General features: G+C 40.7%; 2 protein-coding genes across 9 annotated transcripts in view; both read left to right on the top strand.

Annotated features, from left to right (window-relative positions):
* Positions 1-747: 747 nt before the first annotated feature.
* On the top strand, positions 748-14,884 carry LOC306875391 (filamin-binding LIM protein 1-like). The gene is made up of 9 exons (XM_079425906.1): positions 748-802; positions 1,024-1,111; positions 2,217-2,366; positions 10,042-10,151; positions 10,247-10,319; positions 10,775-10,944; positions 12,030-12,208; positions 13,066-13,186; positions 14,296-14,884. The coding sequence occupies exons 3-9, from the start codon at positions 2,231-2,233 to the stop codon at positions 14,395-14,397; spliced, it is 891 nt and encodes a 296-aa protein (XP_079282032.1). The 5' UTR covers positions 748-802; positions 1,024-1,111; positions 2,217-2,230; the 3' UTR covers positions 14,398-14,884.
* A 2,032-nt stretch (positions 14,885-16,916) lies between these two features.
* Positions 16,917-22,900, top strand: part of LOC306874450 (msx2-interacting protein-like) — a 31,430-nt gene continuing 25,446 nt past the window's right edge. For 2 of the 8 annotated variants that reach the window (XM_079424504.1, XM_079424500.1), the window contains exons 1-3: positions 16,917-17,140; positions 18,686-19,006; positions 20,532-21,014. In XM_079424504.1, coding sequence (XP_079280630.1) covers positions 17,058-17,140; positions 18,686-19,006; positions 20,532-21,014 — 887 coding nt within the window. In that variant the 5' untranslated portion in view covers positions 16,917-17,057. Of the gene's footprint in view, positions 17,141-18,685; positions 19,007-19,984; positions 20,109-20,531; positions 21,015-22,900 lie in introns of those variants that run through there. The other 6 variants (XM_079424506.1, XM_079424501.1, XM_079424507.1 and 3 more) reach the window with 4 other exon arrangements.

Here is a 22,900-nt window from a genome sequence, read left to right as displayed (position 1 = left end):
ATGTTTATATAGTTTGTATGTAGTTTGAAGTTTTTATAATTTGTTTAGATCATAGAGTTTATATTGTTTATATCATTTTTTAAATTCTTACAGTTGTATGTAGTTTGTTTAGTTTATATAATGTTCAGCCTAGTAATTTATTTAGTTGATATGTGTCCCTGGAGCACAAAAGCAGTCATGAGTAACAGGTATATTTGTAGCAATAGTCAACAATACATTGTATGAGTCAAAATTATACATTTCTCTTTTATGACAAAAATCATTAGGATATTAAGATCATGTTCCATGAAGATATTTAGTAAATTTCCTACCATAAATATATAAAAACTTCATTTTTGATTAGTAATATGCATTGCTAAGAACTTCATTTGAACAACTTTAAAGGAGATTTTCTCAATATTTAGATTTTTTTGCTCCCTCAGATTCCAGATTTTCTAATAGTTGTATCTCAGCCAAATATTGCCCTATCATAACAAACCATACATCAATGGAAAGATTATTTATTCAGCTTTTATATACAAAATTGACCCTTATGACTGGTTTTGTGCTCCAGGGTCACATAGTTTAGTGTCTTCATATAGATTAGTTTGTGTAGCTTTTACAGTTTATGTAGTAAGTTTGTATAGTTGTTATAGCTCATGTAGTTGATGTAGTTCTCATTGAGCGTGTGAAGTCAGCGGGAGAGAGAGTGGAGTGGGGGATGGGAGAGAAAAGAGGGCAGACACTGAGGGAGGTAGAGAAAATAACACTGACAGAACAATGAGAGAGAGAGAGACGGACAGAGCAGAGCTGAGGAAGGCAGGTACAGTCACATCCTGCTGTGTGTGTGTGTGTCATACATTTTACTGCACTTTATCAGTCGGTAAGTGTTTAACTCTTCACTTCTGCTGATCTGAGAGAGAGACAGACACAGAGAGAGAGACAGGAGGGCGAGCGAGGGAGGAAAAGGCGTGGCCTAATGCAGATACAGATCCTGACTGCTACAGCGCTCTCTCTCTCTCTCTCTCTCTCTCTCTCTCTCAGTCTGTCTGTCTCTCGGCCCGTGTTTGAGGGACTACAGATCTCCAGGAACGAGGAACCACACAGAGCAAGAGTTCATTCTGCGGATCAGGTATGTTTGAGCTCAGAGAGAGAGAAAAGAGACTGTGATATCTCAACAGCAGGACAGAAAGCCAACATGAGTTTCTCTGAGTTTGTGTGTGGAGCTTCTGAAGTTCTGCTGATCTTCAGTTCATTTGTAATGCGCTGCTAAAGATCTTTCAGATGAAGAGTCTGTGAAGCCTCTAACACACTCTGCACCTCTGTGTGTGTGTGTGTTCAGATTTATTATATATGCGGGAGAACGTTTCTGTAACGTATATTCAACCTAAAACAGCGTCACTCCACACATTAATGAGTGAACTTGAGAGACCTGAGAAGACGTCAGGTTAAGACTCTGACACGCCTAGCAACACGTCTAAGACATTCCAATACAGTTCTTTAGCTATCTGTGACCCTGGAGCACACAGGCAGGCATAAGGGTCAATCTTTTGAAACTGAGATTTATTCATTATCATTATATTGAAAATCTGGAATCTGAGGGAGCAAAATAATCTAAATATTGAGAAAATCTCCTTTAAAGTTGTTCAAATGAAGTTCTTAGCAATGCATATTACTAATCTAAAATGAAGTTTTGATATATTTATGGTAGGAAATGTACTAATTATCTTCATGGAACATGATCTTAATATTCTAATGATTTTTGTCATAAAAGAGAAATGTATAATTTTGATCCATACAATGTATTGTTGTCTATTGCTACAGATATACCTGTGTTACTGATGACTGCTTTTGTGCTGCAGGGACATGTGTGCATTGCTAAGAACTTCATCTGAACAACTTTAAAGGAGATTTTATAAATATTTAGATTTTTTTGAACCCTCAGATTCCAGATTTTCAAATAGTTTCTCAGATCAACTAAAGATCTCTTTCAGATGATGGAGAAATCTCAATTTCAAAAAATTGACCCTTATGACTGGTTTTGTGGTCCAGGGTCACATTTAGTTATTGTTTATTTCGTTAATTTATTTAGTTGATCTCATCAATGTGCAAAAGTGTCCAGTAAGTCCGTGTAGAGTAAAGCAGATTTTAGCACCTATTTTTCAGTCTGAAATAGCGCCAGACGTTGCCTCAACGTTGCTTCAGCGTTAGCAGAAAGGTTTGTTGTGTTTCTCCAGTGTGTTCCAGCATCATGGCGTCCGCGACCCCTCAGAAGAGGATGGTGTCGTCGGTCTTCATCACTCTGACGTCTCCGTTCAGAGCGACAGTCACGCCGACGGCTCACGTCCACAGCGCCCCCTGCAGACGAGACACGCGCGCTCCAGACGGTAATCACATCACTTTTATTACAGAGCACTTCTCACAATACACGTGACGTCGAGTCATGATGTTAACACATGGGTGATAAAATAGTTTACATTTTACTATATCCAACTATACTATATATATCCAACTTTATATATACAGCTGTACAATAATAGAGTTTGCATTTTGTTATATATCTAACTATATATACATTAGCAGTCAAAACGGTTTTGAACAGTAAGATTTTTAATGTATTTAAGGGAGTCTCTTCTGCTCACCAAGCCTGCATTTATTTGATCCAAAATACAGCAAAAACAGCAATATTGTGAAATATTTTTTACCGTTTAAAGTAACTGTTTTCTATGGTAATATGTGTTAAACTGTAATTTATTTCTGTGATCAAAGCTGTATTTTCAGCATCATTACTCCAGTCTTCAGTGTCACATTTTATTATTTTTATTTTTTATTCATTATTTGACAGGGACAATAGACTGTCAGGAAACAGAATTAGCCACGGAGCTAAATTTCATCTGCTGTCCCTGGGCTGGAAAATACAAAACAAATTATGTGACAAAAACATCAGTATAATACCATTTATAGTAAAATCCCCCCAAAATTTAACAGATAAAAAATATTATCCAAATTTCTACAAAATATCCCGTATAAATACTACAAAGCATCATCCTACAAACAATTGAGAAAAATTTTACAACTCGCCAAAGTTTCATTCAAACCACAGAAATACTCAATGGTCACACACCTGACTCGTCTTTAACCATATTTTCAAATGCAGCTTAAATTGTGCTAAAGTAGAACACTGTCTTATAGTAATTGGTAAATTATTCCAGTTATTAACAGCCCTTACAGAGAAAGCTGAACCACCAAAATCAGCAGCTCTAAAATTCACTGCACAATCACCTTTGTCTTATATTTTCAGTACAAGAGAAAACTCATTCCTTTAAGGGTGAAGGTGCAAGAGTGTTAACAATTTTTGTACATTAAACAACAATTATAAAACACAATAAAATTGTCAAAAGTAAAAAAAATTGTACTTATCAATAATCAAACAATGATGATACCTGTAAGGTTTCTTATCAAATACTTTTAGAGCACGTTTATACAAAGTATATAAAGGTCTAAGAGCAGATTTTCCTGCTTGTGACCATGAAGTAATACAATCAGAGAAATGAGAAAAGATCAAAGAATTAAAAAAAACTCTTGAAGCTTCTATTGAATTTAACATTTCTAAGTTGAGGTGACACTGCACAAACCATTTTTCTAACATGCTTTTCAAATGTTAAATGAGAATCTAAAATAACTCCAAGATTCTTCAAATCTGGTACAATTTGTAATTTTCACCATTAACTAATATAGCTGGTAGGACCTCCTTCTTTTTAATTTTAAAATACATACATGCACTTTTACAAACATTTAATGTTAAGCAGCACTGAGTAAACCAATCTAAAATTTTTGTCATTGCGATAGATCATTTTTGTGCCACCTTTTCTTTTGTTTTGTCATGTACATAAATCACAGTGTCATCTGTGTACATTTTAATATGCACATCAGGACAAACATCTGGAAGATCATTCAGATACAGACTAAAGAGTAAAGGGCCTAGGGTTGACCCCTGAGGAACCCCTGTGGGACAATCTCCTAAAGAAGATATGTATGTATTAATCCGGGTTTCCTTGATGTAAGATAAGACTCAATCCATTTTATTGTATCTTCCGAAAAATTTGAATGTGATAATTTACATAATAAAATATTGTCATTTAGTGTATCGAATGCCTTTTGTAAAATTTTGACCGAATTTGCTCAATAAAATAACATACAGCAGTTTCATGATCCTTCAGAAATCATTCTAATATACTGATTTGCTGCTCAAGAGACATTTATTATTACCAATATTTAAAACAGTTAAGTATTTTTTTTTAATTCTTTGATGAATAGAAAGATCCAAAGATCAGCATTTATCTGAAATAAAAAGCTTTTGTAACATTATATACTATACCATTCAAAAGCTTGGAGTCAGAATTTTTTTTTGGGGGGGGGGGGGGGGGGGGGGGGGGGGGGTTATAGAAATTAATCATTTTATTTAGTAAGGATGCTTTAAATTGAGCAAAAGTGATTATAAAGATATTTCAAATGTCACAAAAGATTTCTATTTCAGATAAATACTGTTCGTCTGAACTTTCTATTCATCAAAGAAACCTGAAAGAATTCTGATAGCTGTTTTCAACATAATAATAATAATAATCAGAAATGTTTGTTGAGCAGTAAATCAGTATATTATTATGATTTCTGAAGATCATGTGACACTGAAGACTGGAGTAATGATGCTGAAAATACAGCTGCAGATCACAGAAATAAATTACACTTTAACACATATTCACATAGAAAACAGCTGTTTTACATTGTAATAATATTTCACAATATTGCCGTTTTTTCTCTATTTTGGATCAAATAAATGCAGGCTTGGTGAGCAGAAGAGAATTCTTTAATAAACTTTAAAAATCTTACTGTTCAAAAACTTTTGACTGGTAACTTTATATATAGAGATGTGTGATTATAGTTTAGTTTGCTATATATCCACCTATACTATATATCCAACTTTAGATATAGACCTGAGCAATTATATAGTTTACTTTTATATATCCACCTATACTATATATCCAACTTTATATACAGTTTTTTACAATCACTTTGCTACTATTTTCAGAACCTTGATGTCATTTTTCACAACTCTAGACACAAAACGGTTATCACTTGTAACACAGGCGGTCTAATGTTCAAAACATTGTGCATTCACATCTTTAAAGAAATCTTGCACAATCATTGGTTCAAAAAACAAATTTACTGTGAAATACCACTGAAACATAACTATAGATCACCCACACACAAGCAACCGATAGTTTCACTGTGTCATTGTTCGTACAATCATTAAATATAGTAGAACAAAATAGGTGATGCAGGTTTCATTATGGTACTACATGTACAGTAAATACATCTCTGTACAAGTACTGCAGGAGTAGAGAGAATACTACAGACACAGTGGAATCATTGAACAAAGTTTGTAATATATTGATGCAAAACACTACAGTACAATCACAACATAGGTTTATTTGAATCAAAGCAAAAATACAGTAATTAGCTATGAAATAGAAAAGACAGTACTGTAAAATATCAAATGCAGTGTTCCTCAACTTGCTTGTACTGTAAGAAACAAAACAGGAGCGATTACTGTACTTCTACATTGTCATCAACTCTGTGTTGTGGATTTGGCCACAGGTTCTCATCTACATCACAATGGATGTTTTCATTAGCCAAACATCTTGGAAAAAACCTTCGGGCATGGCCAATCCAGGCCTGACACTGGTCTGCTGTGATGTCATTGCAGGCGTCATCCATGGCCTGGAGAAGAGTGACTTGTTCATGAGGGTGTCTATCATGAACCTTCCATCTCCATGCGGAGAACAATTCCTCAATCGGGTTAAGGAAGGGGGAGTATGGGGGTAAATACAGGGTGGTAAATTGTGCATGGGCCTGAAACCATGCTTGCACCACATGAGCATGAGGGAACCTGACATTGTCCCACACAATGACATAGGTCACACCTTCAGCTCTACAAACCTGATCGAGCTCATCAAGAAAGGTGACAAGGAGAGCTGCATTATATGGTCCAATATGAGGTCTGCGTCCCACCACACCATCTTCTGATATAGCCGCACACATGGTAATGTTGGCCCCACGTTGTCCAGGTACTTGGATGGTTGCCCGCTGGCCAATGAAATTCAGACCTCTCCTCCTTGTCTTGGCCAGATTAAAACCTGCCTCATCCAAATATATGAATTTGTGATGGTCGTCATCTGCATCCAGCTCCATCACCCTCTAAAAATACATTTTGGAAAGAGATTTAGAGATTACTGTACAATGTAGAATTTTTGGGAATGTTTTTACAACAGCCATCTTGAAACTGAACTTACCTGAACATACTCAGTCCTCATTTGCTTCACTCTGTCTGCATTTCTTTCGAAAGGCACACGGTATAGTTGTTTTATAGATACCTGGTGCCTTTTCAGTATGCGTGCAATAGTCGGCAAACTTATGGATCCCACATTGTTGAACATGTCTTCATTGTCCAAGATATGCTGGCGAATTTTTGTAAGGCGAATATCATTTCTGGCCCGAACCAAATCGACCACAGCCTGCTCTTATTGGTCAGTTAGAATTTAGCCTCTGCCTCCACTATTTGGCCTGGTCACAATTCTACAGGGAACATTAGAGTAAGAAGACACTTGGTCACATCACCTATTCTGTGATACACATTGGTATGCAGTCATTTGACAATTGAGAGTAGCATAATGTTTAGTGCATGCTGATAACTTACCGGTTCTCATTGCGGAAAGTTCTGATTATTGAGGCCACGGTTGACCTTCTGAGGCTTGGTTGTATCATTGTAGCCGCCTCAGTCATTGTCATGCCATGATTTATGACATGGTCTACAACTATTGCCCGAATTTCATTGGACACTCTATGCTGTTGCTGCCACTGTCTTGGTCCGTGGCCTTGTCGTTGTCCTCTACCACGTTCCCCCACACCTCTCAAACGAGGCCCACGACCACCTCTCAGTAGGGGCGCATGTCCTCTGCCACGTTCCCCCGCACCTCTCAAACGAGGCCCACGACCACCTCTCAGAAGGGGTGCCTGTCCTCTGCCACGTTCCCCCGCACCTCTCAAACGAGGCCCACGACCACCTCTCAGAAGGGGTGCCTGTCCTCTACCACGTTCCCCCACACCTCTCAAACGAGGCCCACGACCACCTCTCAGTAGGGGCGCATGTCCTCTGCCACGTTCCCCCGCACCTCTCAAACGAGGCCCACGACCACCTCTCAGTAGGGGCGCATGTCCTCTGCCACGTTCCCCCGCACCTCTCAAACGAGGCCCACGACCACCTCTCAGAAGGGGCGCCTGTCCTCTGCCACGTTCCCCCGCGCCTCTCAAACGAGCCCACGACCACCTCTCAGAAGGGGCGCCTGTCCTCTACCACGTTCCCCCACGCCTCTCAAACGAGGCCCACGACCACCTCTCAGAAGGGGCGCCTGTCCTCTACCACGTTCCCCCACGCCTCTCAAACGAGGCCCACGACCACCTCTCAGAAGGGGCGCCTGTCCTCTGCCACGTTCCCCCACACCTCTCAAACGAGGCCCACGACCACCTCTCAGAAGGGGCACCTGTCCTCTGCCACGTTCCCCCGCACCTCTCAAACGAGGCCCACGACCACCTCTCAGAAGGGGCGCCTGTCCTCTGCCACGTTCCTCCGCGCCTCTCAAACGAGGCCCACGACCACCTCTCAGAAGGGGCGCCTGTCCTCTGCCACGTTCCCCCGCGCCTCTCAAACGAGGCCCACGACCACCTCTCAGAAGGGGCGCCTGTCCTCTGCCACGTTCCCCCACACCTCTCAAACGAGGCCCACGACCACCTCTCAGAAGGGGCGCCTGTCCTCTGCCACGTTCCTCCACACCTCTCAAACGAGGCCCACGACCACCTCTCAGAAGGGGCGCCTGTCCTCTGCCACGTTCCTCCACACCTCTCAAACGAGGCCCACGACCACCTCTCAGAAGGGGCGCCTGTCCTCTGCCACGTTCCTCCACACCTCTCAAACGAGGCCCACGACCACCTCTCAGAAGGGGCGCCTGTCCTCTGCCACGTTCCCCCGCACCTCTCAAACGAGGCCCACGACCACCTCTCAGTAGGGGCGCATGTCCTCTGCCACGTTCCCCCGCGCCTCTCAAACGAGGCCCACGACCACCTCTCAGAAGGGGCGCCTGTCCTCTGCCACGTTCCCCCGCGCCTCTCAAACGAGGCCCACGACCACCTCTCAGAAGGGGCGCCTGTCCTCTGCCACGTTCCCCCACACCTCTCAAACGAGGCCCACGACCACCTCTCAGAAGGGGCGCCTGTCCTCTGCCACGTTCCTCCACACCTCTCAAACGAGGCCCACGACCACCTCTCAGAAGGGGCGCCTGTCCTCTGCCACGTTCCTCCACACCTCTCAAACGAGGCCCACGACCACCTCTCAGAAGGGGCGCCTGTCCTCTGCCACGTTCCTCCACACCTCTCAAACGAGGCCCACGACCACCTCTCAGAAGGGGCGCCTGTCCTCTGCCACGTTCCGCCACACCTCTCAAACGAGGCCCACGACCACCTCTCAGAAGGGGCGCCTGTCCTCTGCCACGTTCCCCCACACCTCTCAAACGAGGCCCACGACCACCTCTCAGAAGAGGCGCCTGTCCTCTACCACGTTCCCCCACACCTCTCAAACGAGGCCCACGACCACCTCTCAGAAGGGGCGCCTGTCCTCTACCACGTTCCCCCACACCTCTCAAACGAGGCCCGTGACCACCTCTCAGAAGGGGCGCCTGTCCTCTACCACGTTCCCCCACACCTCTCAAACGAGGCCCGTGACCACCTCTTAGAAGGGGCGCCTGTCCTCTACCACGTTCCCCCACACCTCTCAAACGAGGCCCACGACCACCTCTCAGAAGGGGCGCCTGTCCTCTACCACGTTTCCCCACACCTCTCAAACGAGGCCCACGACCACCTCTCAGAAGGGGTGCCTGTCCCCTGCCATTCCTTTGACCAACACGTCTTCCTCGTCTTCCTCCCACCACTGCTTGACCTCCATTGTGACCTGGATCACCTGCTGGCTCCATGTTACCTCAATCATCAGTAACGAGTTGGCAGAATTGGACAAGCAATTACAAGGGCCTGCATCTATACAGTGCAGTACTGTCAATACTGTAAATAGTCTGAAAAGGTGGTACAGTATTTGGGACCATAGACACAGTGTCTGATGAAGCATTATGATAAAATATTAGGCTACATCCATGGATATTGTAGTCTAATTGGTTCATGCTCCACGCTAATTGGTGACAATAAATCTCGTTACAGTATCTTGAAACTTTCATGATTTAAACATGGAAGATTGTTTGTCTGTTTCCATACAACTATGCATTAAGAGTAATGCAACAGTTACTTATCATTTTGAGCAGATGTATCAATTGATAGTTAGATCATTGTAAGGAAATGAATAGACACTCATTTGAAATGTAATGTGTGAATTGCCTTTTGAAATAGCAGTACTTTGATGTTAAGTTGTGTCATATTGAACAGGTGATTTCTGTTGAATGAACAAATGATCTAAGTTTTATGTGTATTGTATCCAAGCGATTGAGAAAAGGGTTAGAGTTTTGAAAAATGTGCATTTTGATCATTGGTTGTGAGTTTTGTGTCTAGAGTTGTGAAAAATGACATCAAGGTTCTGAAAATAGTAGCAAAGTGATTGTAAAAAACTGTAAAGAACTGTGTAATAATACAGTTTACATTTAGCTAATTATACAACTATATTATACATCTAACTTTACATATAGAGCTGTGCGAAAATATAGTTTACACTTCCTTATATATCTAACTATACTAAATATCCAACTTTTTATAAATAGCTGGGCGATATCATATTTACATTTAGCTATATATCCGGCTGTATAGAGCATGTATAGAGCTGGGTGATAATATAGTAACATTTTGCGATGCTATAAACAATCACACAGATGAGATTTGCTATATATGACTGTATACATGATATATGCGTGTTAATTGTGAGGATTTGCTCAGTGATTGTTGATCTATTAGCAGCTGTGAGCAGTGCTCCTCCTGCCCCCGATGACCTCCCTCTCCTGCCTCCTCCTCCTCCTCCTCATGACCCCCGTGACCCTGAGCCCAGACCGCCGGCCGCCCCTGCACAGGTCAGTGTGTTTCCCCGCAGCAGCGGAGTCTCTCTGTGTGTGTGTGTGTGTGTGTATAGTGTGTGTGAATGACAGGGCTGTTGTTCTTCTGTCAGGAGAGCACTGGGGGGAAAGCGCTGCTTCGCTCGGCTCCCTCTGCTGGAGGAGACGTGAACCAGTCGTCATCTGGTGAGAAACCTCGCCTTTACATTCAATTCAGTTCAAGTTTATTTGTATAGCGCTTTTCATGATACAAATCGGTGCAAAGCAGCTTTAAAGAAAATTTAAGTTTCTATTTTAAAGTTTCTACATTATATGTGACCCTGGAGCACAAAATCAGTCATAAGAGTCAATTTTATGAAATTGAGATTTATGCATCATCTAAAAGCTGAATAATTAATCTTTCCATTGATGTATGGTTTGTTAGGATAGGACAATATTTGGCTGAGATACAACTATTCAACCCAAGCTAATGAATAATAATAATGTACATTTGATCAGATATAACTGCAGTACAAGATTATGAGATGCATTATGTGAATGCTTGGCTAAAGAGATGTCTTTAATCTAGATTTAAACAGAGAGAGTGTGCATGACAAACCCTGCAGGAGAAGAATGATTGACCCTGGTTGTGTGTGTGTCAGATGTGTGTGGATTCTGTCGTAAGCTGGTGCTGCTGTCTGAACCTGCCATCGAGGCTCTGAACCGAACGTACCACGCCGCGTGCTTCCAGTGCCGGCAGTGCCATGCTCCGCTGGCCGCCAAGATCTACTACAACAAATCTGGCATCCCACTGTGTGACGACTGCTACCAGGTACCGCCTTTACACAGCATCACAGACCAGTGCAATCACATATGTGACCCTGCAGCACAGAAGCAGTCATGAGTAACACAGGTATATCTGTAGCAATAGCCAACAATACATTGTATGGATCAAAATTATACATTTCTCTTTTATGACAAAAATCATTAGGATATTAAGATCATGTTCCATGAAGATATTTAGTAAATTTCCTACCATAAATATATCAAAACTTCATTTCTGATTAGTAATATGCATTGCTAAGAACTTCATTTGAACAACTTTAAAGGAGATTTTCTCAATATTTAGATTTTTTTGCTCCCTCAGATTCCAGATTTTCAAATAGTTGTATCTCAGACAAATATTGTCCTATCATAACAAACCATACATCAATGGAAATATTATTTATTCAACTTTCAGATGATGTATCAATCAATTTTGAAAAAAATTGACCCTTATGACTGGTTTTGTGCTCCAGGGTCACAAATCATGTAGAAACTTTAAAATAGAAACTTAAATTTTCAGTATGTATAAATCTCAATCTGATTGAGAGCATGGTAATTTCAGTTAGGACCACATTTAGGACAAAAGCTATTACAGAAGAGCATTTCCTAAGTGTGTTATCTTATCTGAACTACAGATAGGAAAGGGGTCTTACAGAAACCTCCTAACTTGACAAGAAACCCTAAAAACCTCTTAACTTTAGGGCAACCCCACAGCTGTCCTAACTTCAGAATTATCTGAAAGCTAACGGAAAAAAAACGCTTATAACTGTGCTGTCCGACAATGGCATTACATTTAATAATAGCTGAACATGAAGAACAAGGATGTTCAATGGTAGAAACTTGTGAGGAAAAAAAATGCAGTTAATTTTTTTATCCTGAAAGTGGGCTTCTATATTTATTATAATATTTTTTTGCACTTTAATCTGAAAGATTAGTGTACTTTATACATTTTGTGTATTGCATTCTGTTATACTGCATTTAAATGTTATTTTTGTTATATGATTGTTATTATTAATAAATTTGTAATTAAGCGGACAACACTTAATTGAAAACCACGATAAAAGCTTTAACAGTTATGAACTGTGTCCGCAGGCCAGTCTGGAGCCATGCTGGGCGTGCGGTGATGTCATCAAGGATCATGTGATCCGAGCGCTGGAGCGAGCCTATCACCCGCCCTGTTTCGTGTGCACGACCTGCAGACAGCCAATCGGAGAGCAGAGGTTTGCGCAGGGGGAAGTGGGCGAGGTCTACTGCCTACAGGACTACTACAGGTACGAGACATGAACACCTTCCTTCAAAGCTGTCTGCTCCTCAATAATGCTCTCAAAACTTTAGCACAAAAACATTATTTATTCGTTGTTCATGAAATGACTAGGGCCAAGCAATAATAAAAAACATAAAACCATCTCAAGATTAAAGTCATTATAATGCCAGATTAAACTCGTAACATTTTTAGAAAAATGCTGAAATAAAATGTTGAGAATAAAATAGAGATGCACTGATTGCTATTTTCTTGGCCGATTCCGATTTTTGGAAGTGTGACCTGCCGATATTCTAATTTTTTTTTTTTTATTTGGAATTTTTTTCGAGAAAAAATTCCAAATAAAATGCTAAGAATAAACAGACTCGTGCCATGTTGGACCATGGTAAACAGCATTTGCGATGGCGTAGGTCGGAGATTAATACTTATGTAATAATTATGTAAATGTTGTTCAGGAAACCTAAAACTTCAATTACTTCAAACAGGGCTGCAGCTTGACTTGACTTAAATCATCGTGGAATCTGTGGTTTGTATTGGAAACGGTCTCAAAACACAACGACTTTATTCTCATAATTTAACAAGTTTATTCTCACATTATAATGACCTTAATCTTGAGATGGGTTTTATCTTTTATTATTGCTTGGATCTAATCCTCTTCCGTAGTTTTCAGTTGGATTTTTTAAATGTTACTTTTGTTTCAGAATATTCAGTGAACATTCAAAAGTAACGTTCCCATGCAAAATGATACAATGGAATGTTCCCTTAAACATTTTAAAAACAGAACATTCTAAAAACATTCAAAAATAACGTTCTTAGAACATATTGTGCTAGCTGAGAGACGAGACTCTGCATGTGTTTTATCGGTAGGAAATACGCGCCGCAGTGTCGCGCATGCGGAGAGCTGATCATCCCGCGGGAAGACGGAACCGACAGCTTCACGGTGGAGTGTTTGGGTCACTCGTACCACGAGGCCTGTTACCGCTGTGAGGTGTGTGTATGCAGTAACATACTAGTCCAAAATTTACGGTAAAAAAACGGCAGCTGTGGTTTCCAGAATTCTACTGTTAAAAATACGGTAGTAACTTTTTAGATTTTACTTAAATTTACATTTAAATACTGTAATTTCATTAACATTAATATATAATGTTAATATACCAATCTATTGAAGTACTGAAATCTGTTTTGTACCTTTGTATTACACTGATAAGCACCAAAAGCAGGAGGTGATGAGAGTCACATGATGAACCAAAGCCTATCACAAGCAGCAAGGTGCACAGTGTCATTCTCAAACACTAATCATCATCATGGTGACACACATGAAACTGAAATAATGAAATAAACATTAATGTAACAACATTAGATGTAACATACAACACTAACGGATAAGAAAAAATGAAGGAGAAACAGTTATTTCAACAACAATAAAACATCAAACTTGAAATGTAATGCTGGAAATGTAAATTTACAGCTATTCACTGTAAATTATGCATTCTTATTCCACTTCCAAAAACAGTATACTACCGTAACATTACATTTAATGTCCAATACAGTTTCCCACTGTATATGGTAGGGGAACTTACTGTTTTTTAACTGTAGCATTTTTACAGTCTTTTACCGTTAAATTCACGGCCGTTTTTTACAGTGTAGTATGCACTTACTTTATGATGCACAATATGTATGATTTTATACACTAACAAAAATCTGTAAAAATAGGGCAAGATATTGGATTTTTAGGGTGCCTTTTTAAAATCTGGCAAGGGGCAACAGATGAAAAATGACAAATTGAGGCTAACTCTGGCTTATTTACAGTATTTTACAGTTGATTAATGAGCATTGTCCCTGTTAAATAAATACAATTCAAAAATTCAATGTACTGTATAAGGAATAAGAATGTTTCCGTATTTATTTTTTACAGGGTTTTACTAGTTCGAATTTTACACTTCATTGCATTGTGTTTTAGGGTTAACAGAAACGTCCGTAAAATGAATGTGTAATGAGCTGCCAGTACTTTTTCTGGATTGATTTTTTCACAGTGTATGCATGTTTAATTCACTAGCAGGTGAATCGATCGGTGAGCTGATGTTCTGTGTGTCTCAGGTGTGCAGTGTGCTTCTGTCTCCGGAGCCCAATGAGAGCGGCTGCCACCCGCTGGACGGGCAGATCCTGTGTAAACCGTGCCACGTGTCGCTGATGCACTGAACACACAAACCAATGTGACCATGATGACACACCGATTGTATTCCAAACTGCAGCATTGGGACCATTCATTCTTTCTTTTTATCATTCCACTGATTATATCCATGTATCCGGCATATCAACTGTAGTGTGGTCTTTGCACTCTTTCTCGTAATATGCACAAAAGCACCAAAGATATTTATTCAACAGCGGCGTATTCAGTGTTATTTCCAGCGTAATAGCAACACACCCGTATCCGACTCAAATAAACTACTAATATATATGTCCTCTTGTGCTTGACTGCTTCAATTCGCTGATGGCACTGTGATGGTTATTTTACATCTAACAGAATTACATCATTTAGTTACACAATAAATGTGTTTTCTGAGAAAAATGTGTTTTTAAATTACACTTACTTATGAAAATGTTAACGAATGCAAAGGGGGTTACAAACGAATATTTAATATTTACAGATAGGCTATGATTTCTTTCATAAACTGCATTGACTGCAATGTTTCAGGAGACATGCTTATTCAATAACTGTTTTATTTCTGATTTGGGTTTATGTATGCTTTATTTTTTAAGATTAACCGTTTTTTCCGAGGCCAGTGTTTCCTGTCATAACTATGCAAAGATTTGATTTTAAAAACAGTATCATAGCTATTAAACTATATCTTATGATTTTAAATCAGTGTTTAACCTCAGAATGATCTCGAAGCAAAAAAGGCACTAAAGTCTGATTGTATGGTGGCTGTGCTTTAAAATGAAATGTTTTATTTTCATAATTCAAGTGATGAAGGACTTCAGAGTCTACTGTAAGGTTAAACCTGTCTGCTTTAAATGCTTCAGAATGATTAACAGTTGAAAACATTCGTTATACATTTAGAAAGGTTAGATGGCTTCCCCGGAGAATTGTATAAAGCTTTCAGAAATGAATGAACCCCAGTTGCTTGATTCAACAGATAACACACTTAACATAAAGGCAAAGTGGGAGTCTGAACTTAACGAAATCATTGAGGACGAGACTTGAGAAACTATATGTGCAGAATGTCATAAGGGCATTAATAGTCATAACTGGAAAGAGTTTGACTGGAACACAAAACCTAGGGTTTTTAGAGCAGCATTGGTGATATCAACATTTGTTAACAGTCCAGAAGCAGAGAAACGTTGGAAGGTAGGAGATCACACACACAGTATATTCTGGGAATGTCCGAAAATATTTACATTTTGGCAAGGGGTAAAGGTTGAGATTATGAAAATCCTGCATATGGACTTGCCTTTTGCTCCCCTGTTTTTCTTGCTTGAAGGGATACCCCAGGATTTATGTAGTAAAACCAGAGCTATATATTACACATACTCTCATTAAGTGCAAGAAAAACCATAACCATTACCTGGATGAAGCCACACTCTCCAACAATGGCCCAGTGGATAGAAACACTGCAGCTATTTATAGAAGGGAATTTATGACCTGGACCACAAAACCAGTCTTAACATTTTCACAGATTCATACATCATCTGAAGCTGAATAAATCATCTTTCCATTGATGTATGGTTTGTTATGATCGGACAATATTTGTCTGAGATACAACTATTTGAAAATCTGGAATCTGAAGGAGCAAAAAAATCTAAATATTGAGAAAATCTCCTTTAAAGTTGTTCAAATGAAGTTCTTAGCAATGCATTGCTGTACCTCTGTTTATTGCACTTCTGGTTAGATGCTAACTGCATTTCGTTGCCCTGTACCTTACATGTGCAATGATCAATCTAATCTAATCTAATCTAATCTAATCTAATCTAATCTAATCTAATCTAATCTAATCTAATCTAATCTAATCTCTATCAGAGCTGGGTAGATTACTTACAAATTGTAATCCGTGACTGATTCCAGATTACATGACAAAAACTGTAGTCAGTAATGTAATCCGATACATTACACACTTTGGGAATACAATCAGATTACTTTTAGATTACTTTTGACCTGTCTCTTATCTAAATAGGATAATCTTGTACCATAATGATGTAAAAATTCAAAGAGTTCCATTCATTGTTATTAACAACATAGAGGTTTCCCAAACTGGGCTTCGTAAAGGAACTGCAGGGGGGTTATGAGTTTAATGAAAAGCTAATGATTAATTCAATCATAAAAAATGTAAAATTAAAATACATCATTTTAAAATAATCAAACTTAAACACTTACTGAAAACATGAAATATTGTATGTTTACCTGCATGTCACGTGACCATTAACCCAAACAACCGTGAACATGCAAATGTGATGCATAATTATTAAAATATTTACTTTAAAATCTCAGGGGTGCTTAACATAAATATATATATTTTTAAAAAATCAAAAATTTAAAAGAGGAAAAAGAGGGACATTATGAATAATTTATTGCTTAAAGTGTGAATAATCATGTAATCATTAGTCTGATTAGGAGTATAATTTACTCTAATCACAAGTACTTCATTTTTGGAATCTGATTACGTAATCAGCTCTGGTCTCTAGTGTTCTGACGTCACTGTGACGGCGGCGCGCAGGGTCGCGCGCGCGCTCCCGCTCGTGCACGCGCAGGGCCGCGAGATCTTCTTCCTCACGCGCGCTAGCAGCGGATTTTACCTCACGGTCGGAGATTAAACGACGCGAAGGCGCATATATGTGCATGAACGGGACGCGAACGACGCAGGATGGTTCGGGAAACCAGACACCTCTGGGTGGGAAATTTACCCGAACATGTTCGCGAGGAGAAGATAGTGGAGCATTTTAAACGGTGAGTTACACAAGAAGCGACGCGGCCTGGCGCGGACACAAACCGCCTCAGCGCGCGATGGCGGAAAACCAGCGACGAAACACCGACGAGAGCCGTTTAAAACACCGGAACGAGCCACAGACGCGATTTATAATTCAAAAACAAAGCGGAACCGTCTCCGATCAGCTCGCTTCGCTGCTGACTAGTTAAAGGTTCGCAGGTTAATGTGTGGAATCTGTGCTGATTTGGACAGAAAACGTCCGTGTTTGGTTCACGCCTCAGGAAAAGTCGCATAAATCGCGCCTTCATTCGGAGAACAGCGACTGTTTGTGTCTGTTAGCGGTTAGCTCGCTGCTAACCCGGAGCCGGTTTAACAGCAGGAACCGATTCCGTGCGAAGAAACAGACACTTGATCGAGAGTCTGCCGTTGCGTGTAACACAATTTCTGAAGTAAAACGAACTTCTGGACTCCTCTTTCAGCTAAGTGAACTGAATTAGTGTACTGTGGAAAAACCGCTAAAATGTTGTGAAATCGCTTTGAGATCGTAGTGTGAACGGGCTGCGGAGAGCGTCGAATCAGGTTGGTTAAAGAGCTTAACCTACATGGACAACAATATTCCGATGTTAACACGATTAAGACAATACTCTGATTAAGAATCTACTTTGTAAACGGAGTTTTGATCACTTGAATCCAGCTAAAGTCATACTTGAAATAAACACAAATCGAATTAAGACATGTGGAGTATTCATATTTTAGTGGCAGTATAGACATGTACACACCTTAATCACAATATTACCTTCATGTAGAACCTTTTGCTGCATTTTGCGACCGGATAAACACAGCAGTGGCCAACTTTTGATGGCAAACAAAAGAGCAACGCCGTCGTCTGTTTCTAGCATGACACACAATTATCTGCACTCAAAGCTGTCATAAACTTAAAAAATGAAACACCCAAAACTGTATATGACATCATAACGAAGACGAACTGTATGTTGATACGTGAAATTCTGGAAGGGATGGCACTGTGGGAACGTAATGTGCCATTTATCGATCTGTGTACTATAACGTAAAACGGGAACATGAAAGGAATATTCTAAAAGTAACTCATGTCAACACCTTAATCATAATATTGTCCTGTTCAGAATAAGCTAAATCATTAGATTTACTGATGTCCATTTTTTTAATCCGGTTAGACGTTGATTATTTATCACTCAAACCCCTTTCTCTGTCTGTCCGTTGGTCTCGCATAACCGCCATGTTTGTAGTTTTTAAACACTTTTTATGTGTGTTTGTAGTTCTAATCGTATCCTTGTTCACCGTGCAATGTGTTGTGGGCAATATTAGCCGTTAGAGTGCGCATCAATCTGCATTTCCAATTCTAACCGGACGTAGTAGACCATCCGGGAAACTTCCATCTTTTCAATGTACTATGAGTTGGGACATACTAGTTCTATTTTTCGAATAGTATTTAGGATGGATAGCATGCGAATTGGGATGCAGCATTCCTCTCACGTTGGCCGACGATCACATGACCTTTATAGCGCCTGCTTTCTTCTTCTTGGCAGGTATGGCCGGGTGGAGAGCGTCAAGGTCCTGCGCAAGCGTGGCTCCGAGGGCGGCGTGGCTGCCTTTGTGGATTTCGTCGACATCAAAAGCGCCCAGAAGGCGCACAACGCCGTCAACAAAATGGGGGACAGGGACCTTCGGACCGATTACAATGAGCCGGGTTCAGTGCCCAGCGCCGTGCGGGGTCTGGAGGACGGCACCCCCTCTAGCAGTCACGGAAGGGAGGTTGCGGGGTTCTCGAGGAGCGCCGTGGGGCCGGTGTACGGTCCCCCGGTGTCTCTCCACACCAGAGAGGGGCGCTATGAACGCAGACTAGACGGGTAAGTGGACACAGGCGCCCTCTGCACTACAGGGGCTCTGTGGTGTCAGATACAGGGGTTGAGGTTGGGTTAAACACTATAGACCAGATTCTAGGGATCCCTCTCCGTTCTGAGGCCTGACTTCCTGCACACGGAATTATTAATCCATGTCTATCGTGTAAGAATGAGTGGATTAGATTGGTGTGGGATTACTGTGTGAGCCATAGCCCTCGTCTGAGTTGGATATTACCCACGTGGAGAATATCCTGGGCGGTTTGGATATTACGATGGCTGGCCGAGACGTAACGGGTGAGTTTGGATATTAGGCGTTCGCAGAATCTCGGATATTATCCCCGCCGCCTTGGAACAGCGCTCTCTGGAAGTACGTGCCGATGACGGATTAAACGCCAGGTTTTTAACCGCCGGAACGTAGTTATGAGTGGTCGCGAAGCTTATTGTCCCTTTCTCATTTGCCTTGCACGACTATCCCATCACCCATTTGGTCATTGTGCTAACTGTCTGTCATGCCGTGGATGTGTATCACTACCGTGGATTTAGGAGCGGAGTCGCGCGCCGCTGGAGCAAGGAGTAAGTGTGTCAGGGTTCATCATCTCCATCCTTCCTTGTCACCGCACGTCATTCTTAGTGTCGCCCGCGCTTGGATACTTTTACGAAGCCTCGAAGACCAGAAGACGTCAGATTCCCACGGATCTAAACTCATGTTGGATGTAGATATGAAGGCTTTGCTGGATTACCTGATCTCCAGTGGATGTACGGTAGAAGTCTTCTGGGAAGCATAATGTGCTGGAATTACATTTTTGTTTTCTTTTTGGTCCCACCGAGCTATGTTTTTGTCGTTCGGATTATTTCACCAGTGTTTATTCCTTTTGGAACATTCTTTTTGGAATATGTTCCTTTTTTCTAGACTGTTTATCCTGAAGTACTCCTTGAGATGGATGGCTTGACGCTGACGCGACCCTCTTTGGACGAAGAACCTTTTTGCTTAGTGGGACTGTATCGTCGGGTTTTTTTTTTCCCCTTACGCCATCGCTGTTTTTGGCTCACACAAAATTCCTCCTATATTGTATTGGGAATATTTAGGGTCAGTTACTGCTCTGAAAAGGTTGGTATTGCCCTGCCTTACGCCTCTCTGTGCTTTCTTTCTCTAACCTAGACATGCACCCTGTCTCTTAATCCCTGTTCTTTACTAACCCTAGAGCCTTGTGCTATTGTTAACCCCTCTGTCCGAGTGTTTCCGCTCTCCTGTCTGATTTCCCCTCCAGTGTTCAGAGCCAGATAGTCAGCATGGTTCAGTTAAACCTTCAGCGAATCACTGCATGATTCGTTTAGAAGCGCTAGAGCCTCAGCGAAGATCAGTCTACCAGACGCGTGCTTGTGATTTCAGTGGCTCCCCAACCTGGCCCGCTAGGTTTTGGATGATGAGGCGTACTTGAGTGTCTGTGTTAGCGTTTGCCATGGATCTGGTCCGATTCTAAGTGTGTGTGTGTTTCCCTTTCTGTCGTGTCTCTTTCTGTCTCTCTCGCAGCAGCAGCTCGGACAGCCGGGAGCGAGCGTACGATCACAGTCCGTACGGACACCATGAGCGTGGCGGCTCCTTCGACCGGCCGCGGCACTACAACACGGAGTATTACCGTGATCGTACGATGTTTGCCTCTGGGGTCAGCTCCAGCCCGGCCGCCAGCGCTATCAGCGGAGGCTTCGACACGCCGGAGTCGCACTTCGAGTCTCGGATTCGCGACCCCTTCACCATCTCCAGCTCGACTCGGCGCGACCCGTACAGAGACGACAGGGGCCGCCGCACTGACCGGACCTACCACCATCGGCGGAGCCGGTCCTCACACTCTTCGCAGTCGCGGCACCCGTCGCCTCAGAGGAGCACGGGACAGACCCCTAAAGCTGCCCACTCGCCCAAGAGAGCGCCCGTGTCGCCCGACCGGGGCCCGCGGTCGCGCAGCCCGTCTTCCAGCTCAGACTCCGTCAGCAGCACCAGCAGCACCGGCAGCGGCAGGTATCGTACCCTCATTTTTAACCATATTTAGTTTTTTGTTATTCCAGGTTAAAATAAAATTGCACTTCTATAATGTATTTAAAGAGTTAGTTCACCCCAGATTGATTACTCATCCTCATGTCGTTCCAAACCTTTAAGTTCATCTTCGTAACACCGATGAAGATGTTCTTGACGGAATCCGAGAGAATTTTATTTAATAATTTTTGTACCCAAGAATTCAAGAATGTATTCAGCGTTGTTTACGCTAAAGGTCATTGCACACAGAGTCCGAAATTTTCGCTCCTTACAAAATAAATACTACCTCACGTTGTGTCAATCACGTTTACACACTGCCTCTGAAACTTTCGTTTGTCAGAATAAAATTCGGATCAGGTTCGATTTTGCTGCGTTTTCGCATCCGTAGCATGCATTATAAAGGATGACGAATACGAAAAAATTGAAAAATGCACATGAAAATTTCAGACTCGCTCAGAATGGCAAAAAATCAGTAAGAATTGCGAAAAAAATCATAATTGCAGAAAGTCAGAAATGCAAGATATAAAGTCAATTATGAAAAAAATCAGAATGACTCGATGTAAACTCATAATTCAAAGAAAGTCTGAATTAGTGTAAAGCGTGCCTATGCATTGTGATGCTCTCCAAAACGACAGAAGACAGACACTAACTCGGGGGAGAAGAACTGTAGAATGAAGTTATTTTTGTTTTCTTTGCACACAAAATGTATTCTCGCAGTTGAACCACTGATGTCACATGAACTGTTTTACTAATGTCCTTACTAAGTTTCTGGACCTGGGAACATTTCAGTTGTGTTGCTGTCTGTTGAGCCTCAGAGAGCTCTTGGATTCATCAGAAATATCATAATCTGTGCTCTGAAGATGAACGAAGGTCTTACAGGTTTGAAACGACATGAGGGTGAGTAATTAATGAATTAACCCTTTAAAGTGCTGCTCTTTTATCAACTAAGTGTACTCAACTGTGCTATTTTGGGACACCATGAATATGAACTAAAATGCGCTTTTAATAAACTATCTCTGTATTTAAAAAAATGCATTTAGACACCACTTGTAATACACTTGAGTGTACTGGTATATGAAAGATGGGTTCAAGTGTACTACAAGTGGTAACTATGCATTTTTTAAAATGCAGAGATAGTATATTAAAAGCGCATTTTAGCTAACGGTGTCCCAAAATAGCACAGTTGAGTACACTTAGATGATCTTAAGTTTATCTTAAGTACTAAAGAACCATTTTTAGTATATTAAGTACAAAATTAGTGTGTGAAAATAGAGCACTTTAAGTACATTATGGAAGTGTACTTTTTTTTTTTTTTTTTTTTTTTTAACCTGGGATAATATACTGTTTTCTTTATTTCTGGATTTTGTTAAAAGTTGAATGATCAAAAAGGATATTTAGCTAACCGAATAATATTATTTATGTAAAGAATGCAGTATTGGGTAGTGTATAAACAACTATAAACGACCTCAAAATATGTGACATGATCTGTTGAACTGACTTATCAACGCAGTTTTGTATTTATGTCCAAAATATTTGAAACAAAATTATAATAATCAGTTATTGTGTAAAAAATAACACTAAAAATCAGTATTTCATCATTCCTTATACATTAATAGTATTTATTAATATTTTGAATTAGCTTTTATCTGATATTTGTTTTATTTCAGATTTAATGACATATTACAATTCTTATAACTTCAGTTTAATTTTAATAATTTTATTTTGTGCTTTTGTCATTACTCTTTAATAAATTTATCTAAATTTATTTCAGCTTTATTTCAATTTCAGATTAATAATAATAATAATATTATTCCTTAAACTTGAACAATGTAACGCTTTTCAATTTTAACAATAATTGTGCTCTAAATTTT

Source organism: Barbus barbus, assembly GCF_936440315.1.
Source record: "Barbus barbus genome assembly, chromosome: 9".
Classification (NCBI taxonomy): domain Eukaryota; kingdom Metazoa; phylum Chordata; class Actinopteri; order Cypriniformes; family Cyprinidae; genus Barbus; species Barbus barbus.
The sequence above is the reverse complement of the archived record's forward strand: the minus strand, read 5'-3'. Positions and strand labels throughout refer to the sequence as shown.